The sequence below is a fragment of the Populus alba genome, chromosome 5 (genome assembly GCF_005239225.2).
Source record: "Populus alba chromosome 5, ASM523922v2, whole genome shotgun sequence".
In the NCBI taxonomy this organism is placed as follows: Eukaryota; Viridiplantae; Streptophyta; class Magnoliopsida; order Malpighiales; family Salicaceae; genus Populus; species Populus alba.
The window spans coordinates 9,474,966-9,480,733 of NC_133288.1; the positions used below are offsets into that span (position 1 = coordinate 9,474,966).

The 5,768-nt window shown below is 35.9% G+C and overlaps 1 protein-coding gene across 2 annotated transcripts; it reads right to left on the reverse strand.

Annotated features, from left to right (window-relative positions):
• Nucleotides 1–2,497: 2,497 nt before the first annotated feature.
• On the reverse strand, nt 2,498–5,768 carry LOC118029830 (probable LL-diaminopimelate aminotransferase, chloroplastic). 2 transcript variants are annotated; one of them, XM_035033773.1, is made up of 2 exons: nt 3,639–5,768; nt 2,498–3,542 (listed from the first exon to the last, which is right to left on the reverse strand). In XM_035033773.1, exons 1-2 carry the CDS (start codon nt 4,026–4,028, stop codon nt 2,706–2,708), a joined length of 1,227 nt encoding a protein of 408 aa, XP_034889664.1. In that variant the 5' UTR covers nt 4,029–5,768; the 3' UTR covers nt 2,498–2,705. The 2 variants fall into 2 exon arrangements, with proteins under 2 accessions (XP_034889664.1, XP_034889663.1); XM_035033772.2 differs by having other exon boundaries at nt 2,498–5,768.

Consider the following 5,768-nt stretch of genomic DNA (forward strand, 5'->3'; position numbering starts at 1 on the left):
TATGAGAGTTATATAGACGGCGATGGGTGTATTAGGGTTTCGAAGGTGTGGAGCCTGTAGGCTGGCTAAATCTTTGGGTTTTTGGATGTGAGGCCTGTCTTGTATAATAAAGTCCATTTGAGTGGGTCGGGCCATGATAATATTCGTTGACTATAGAAATGTGATGTGATGAAATTAAAACGCAAACGCAGCCCAGTGTTTTATAATTATTTTTTAAATTATATTTTTGTATCTGTTAAAAATAAAATATATTTTTGATTTTTTTTAAAATCAACTAGTTAATTACCACTTTTGATACCAACTAAGCTAATAATGATACGATGTAAATATCATGCTACCTTTGATAATGTTATTCTAAACACAAAATTATGGCATTAAAAACTATTTTATTCTCACTCCTTATTTATTATAAATTATATTAAGAGACTGCATTATTCTTTGTTTTTAGTAAAATCATGGAGGTTTATTTTTTTTACATAATCAAAATTTTATTGAAATATTTTTTTTATCGACTGCATTAAAATTTTATCGATATTATAGGAAATAAATCATAAAAATTTAAAACTTGAATTATGAAAGGCATGTTTTTGCACTTTTCAAACGGCTAAAACTCCACATGCATCCATAGAAATTACATATAGAATTAATCTTCTCGTACTTCAGGCAATTCTAGCTTATCCCTCAACACAAAACTCCATCCCATATATAGAATATTTATGTTCTCTACCAAGTGAGCTTGGAGAAAGTTTTGCAACATACACATGAAAAATAAAAAAAAAACCAAAAAATTTAATTTAGCTAAACAAATTAATCGCAACAGCTTATAAATGTTAAAGATAAAATATACAGAATTTAACATAAAAGTTCATGCAAGCGACGTGTTTTATGTCAACTGACCTGCACATATTGATGCATCCAAGACAAACTACATTACTTTTACTGAAAAGTCTCACGCATTAATTTAATTTTCATGATATATAATATAAATTCAACGTCCTATCACAAATGTTGAGCAAAGGCTGAGATTTGTAAAACTGTAATGGTGAGGGAAGATTCAGGTGTTGGGGATGACAACCATAAAAAGAGTGAGCAGCCAGAGTCTGTGTTAATTACCTGCACAAAAACTGAAGAACGAGTGTTTGAGTGGGGAAAAATTATGGAGAAGTAGTTAAAAACATAGAAAATGAAGAATAAAAGGTAGGAAATATGGAGGAAAAGGGATACCTGCTAATTCGTTGAACAAAGCTGGAGCAGTTGAGGATGAAAGGCAAAAAGCAAAGCACTTCGAGCCAAAGAGCCTACAAAATCAAAACCTAGCTTGTTCAGGCCAACACCAGAAAGTACTGGAGGTATCAGAGGCTTACTCTTTTCAAAGAAAAGCATGGGAGACTTCACAGGATCAAGAGCCCACCACCTACCTATTCACATGAAGCATAAAGCCATATAATAAAACAGTACACGAAAAATCTTTCACAGAATAAAAAAAAAACAAAAAAAATTGCAGGACCAGCACAGAAAAGAAACCCTAGCAGCTACAACCAATTAGACCATATCTCACACTCTACATTATTCAGGAAAATTACAACTGAAATAGATGAAAAGGAACAAAATCGTGAACGTGTAGGAAACTGGGGCATGAACATAAGAAGAGCATAAAAGGATAGTATCATACCTCTAATTAAATGGAGATTTTTCTTTCTTCCCCTGTTGTGGTTTGATCATGAGAGGGAACAGCTTCTAGGAATATAAATTTTGTGGGAACTTATCATTCAAAAATACCAAGAAAGAATATAAATTTTAGTAGAATAGTTTTTCTTTTTCTAAATAATACGGTACAATGAAAGAAAATTAAACTAAACAACCGAAATTATTTCCCAATTAATCAACTGTTGCCGCATCATCTCCATTTATATACTCTTGTCATCTGTGGCATGGATCTAGTGTCACCTGCAAATTCATCCTCGACAACCAAGAATATCACAACAGAAACAAGACATGGGAAGTCTCTAATATTTGTAATGGGTTCGCTTGAAGGTCTTTACGTCAAGAATAGGCCAAACAGCCTATGCTTACATGCTTGCAGTGCCAGATCTTAATCACTATAACTAATAACAAATACCACTGTATTTTTTGACCTCTAGGACAATCCTAGGGGTCCAGTTTTTGAAGGCACTCTGATGCAAAAAAAGATTCATGAAGTAGGAAAATTTGATTGGAATAAAGCTAGTAAACAATTGAACACGGGAAAAAAAAAAGGTTTCTTTCTCCAAACAGTACACAAACGACCGAATGAACTAGGAAAGCAGATACATAATTGCTTGCACGAGAAAAATGGAATCAAAACTAAGAAGTAATATGAAATGACAAAAACCATGACTTTTCACAATCCACTAAAATGAAAAAGTAAAAAGAACAAGACAGTAGTAGTTAAAGAGGCCAAAGAAAATGCTCCTAGTAAGATCTAAGAGGGAGAAGGAGGACTCCTAACAGGAGGAAATCGATAACAGAGTTTTCATTACACTAAGAACAAGACAGTACATCAAATACAAATCACTGCAAACCCTCAGAACATCAGAAAAAATACTTAGAAGAGGATTATTAAGAACTCGACTGCATTTGTATCTATATCCACTTGCTCAGCCATGATATGAGCTGCCTTATTCCCACTTGTACAAACAAGGTGAAAAACATAAACAGTAATCAGTCTATGGATAAAGGTTTCCCAGCCTCCTTGCGGCTTCTATGATACTCTCTCTGTGTCCAAAAGCACTAATTCTCATGAACTCTTCGCCTTCTGGACCAAATCCAGAACCTGGAACAGTTATTATATGAGTCTTCTCCAGAATCTCAGTAAATATATCCCAAGATTTTGAACCAGGAAAATGAACCCAAAGGTAAGGAGCATTTTCACCACCATATACTTTTAGACCAAGAGAAGAAAAGGTGTCAAGCAGTATTTTTGCGTTCTCCTTGTAGCATTTGATTATGGAATGCACAGACGCAAAACCCTCTGGGGAAAGACACGCCAGTCCACCAGCCTGGGCTATATTTGATGCTCCATTGAAGCAAGTGCAAACAATACGATTGAAGTCATTTATTACAGGAAAACCATTTGAAAAGGACAGCTCTTCAGGAACAACTGTCCAGCCAAGACGAATGCCTGTGAACCCAGCAAATTTAGAGAAAGAGGAAACTTCAATCGCAACCTCTCTCGCCCCAGGAATTTCAAAGATAGATCGAGGAGAATCATCACTGATATAAGCTGCATAGGCAGAGTCAAAAATTATGATCGATCCATTCTCCTTTGCAAACCTCACAAGTTGCTCCAACTCCTGTCGTGTTGCTGCATGACCAGTGGGATTATTCGGAGAGCAAAAGAAAATTATATCTGACCTTGAAGCTGTTGCTAAGTCAGGAAAAAAGTTATTTTTAGGCCGGCATTTCATGTACTGAATGTTTCCATACATCCCAGTTTTATCTTCAAAATCACCAGCTTGACCAATTATGACACTTGAATCTACATAGGCTGGAAAGGATGGATCCTGCACAGCTATTGACACATTTGAACCAAGCAGCAGCTGGAGGCGAGTAATATCACACTGTGAGCCATCTGACACAAAAACTTCTGTTTCCTTTACCTGAAAATCTCTGTAAAATGTTTCAGCAATAGCTTTCCTCAAGGCTTTTTTGCCTTGCTCAGCTCCATACCCACTATAACCTTCTGCTGTTGAAAGGGAACGTGCATAGTTTGCCATGCTTGAAGCTATGATATCCGGTATGGGCTCTGTGGTGTCACCAATTCCAAGGCTTATCAATTTTGCATCGGGGTACTTCTCAATGTGTTGAACCTCACGCATTGAGATCTCAGGAAACAAATAGGCACTCTGTAACTTCTCCATGTTGACATTGCGGGGCACCTTTGTATTGCAAGCAGTTCCCTCTTTGTGGGTTTTATAACTGGCCTGGATAATCCTAGGCTGCAAGAAATTTCTACATAACATCGAATTGCCAGCAGAAAAGCTGTACATTTTGGATTTGGATTTTATCCTCAGTACTAACTCTTCCTAAGTTTTCACTTAAATGTGAAACAAGCAGTAGCATGAATGCCAACCATCCACATTGACAAATTTATAGATTCATACTGCTGTCAAGCGACACTCAAAAAAATGTCATGATAATTCATGTCACCCTCAAACTCAATTAATTTCAAATGTCAACAAGGTGGTCAATCTAAAAATTTCTGCAACAGTTTGTCCTTGGAAGCGAATATATGTGAAATCAGTCTGTTCACACCACATGTCAAAATCCAGCGCTCCATTTGCTGATAAGCAGCTGTTGGACTAATGAATGGATGTAATCCATAATTTTTATATTATCATCATATGACCCGTCTACGTTCCTTCCACCTATCCACCTAATTTCCTCCTTGTTCCCATTTCCCATTTTCCATTGGTGTCATCATCTTGACTTGTACAATGCACAGACAATTAACTAAGTTTCTGTGGTATTTCCTTTCGACTTATCTAGTCTCTTTGATAAGGACAAAGAACAATACCAGTTCAAAGAAAATATTTAACGATATTCAAGTTTTCTACTTTGTTAATCAGGGTGCCCCTTGCGCTTGTTTCTCAGTTAGACTTAGACCACTATGGGATTCACAATGATGCATGTATTCAATGCAGCCTTTGGGCCAGGCTCGTATTACAAGGTTGAACTTCACAGGTATGGACGCAGTGTATTACCAAAAGTTACCAAAGAGTCATTCAAGTTATGGGAGATGTTCTAGGAAATATTGTTTTACATTATACTCTCTAATAAGCCCAACCAAATAAGGAGCAAGGCAATAAGTATGCTATAAGCTCCCAGACAAGTGAACAGTGATTAATTTCCTCTGTCGAGCATTTTGTCAAACGCATTGAGATCACGAGGAAAGATCCTAATTCTACATGTCCACGTTCAATGGAATGAAAACAGCTGCTCTAGCTGCCTCCTCTAAAACATCTACCCTCAATTAAAAAATTGCAGAAGTTTGTCTGAATTTATCGTATAATTGAAACTAAGAGTATGCTGAAAAATTGAAAACACGTAATGTTCAAGAACCTTCAAAGCAATTAATCATAACACGCTGGAAAATTGACTAAAAACTTGTCAAGATGCATTCAAGTAGAGTTAGAACCTAAAAGTATACTCACCTAACAGAACATGACAGAAAAATGTTGAGCACCCAGAAGCTGCAAAACAGCTGGTATGAAAGATTGAAGAAACTAAGCATGCATTAGATATTCATTTCTCATCGGGCAATACTAAGTAAACACCTAACACTAACAGCTAAAGAACAGAACTTCAATGTCAACAAACAAAATTATTACTTAAATTTTACAAAATCTAAATCTTCAATGCTAAGGAAACTTTGGGAATATTGACTAAATATTATCAGAACTTGACAAAATCTATTATATAAAAAGTTGAAAATAAGTGAAGTCAACGTAGACCCAGAACCGAAAGTTGCATGCAGCGACTGCATTAGACTTGATATTGTGTGTAAGTGGAAATTTTTTGAAGTAAAGAGATTCATTTTCATGAATCTTGAGCGGGGGCAGAAACAAAGGAAGTCAAGAAGCAAAACTTTTAATATGATCTTCTCTGACAATAACAAGTACTAATGTTATCGTCAAACTTGGAACTGAGAACAAAAATCCAAAATAAAAACGACATGGATGGTAGAAGTTAGCTAACGAATCTTGATTACTATTTCCTTGCTAGTTCCA

Bases quoted from the DNA above. Each gene is read 5' to 3' on its own strand.
- LOC118029830 (XM_035033772.2), bottom strand. From the start codon at position 4,028: ATGTACAGCTTTTCTGCTGGCAATTCGATGTTATGTAGAAATTTCTTG.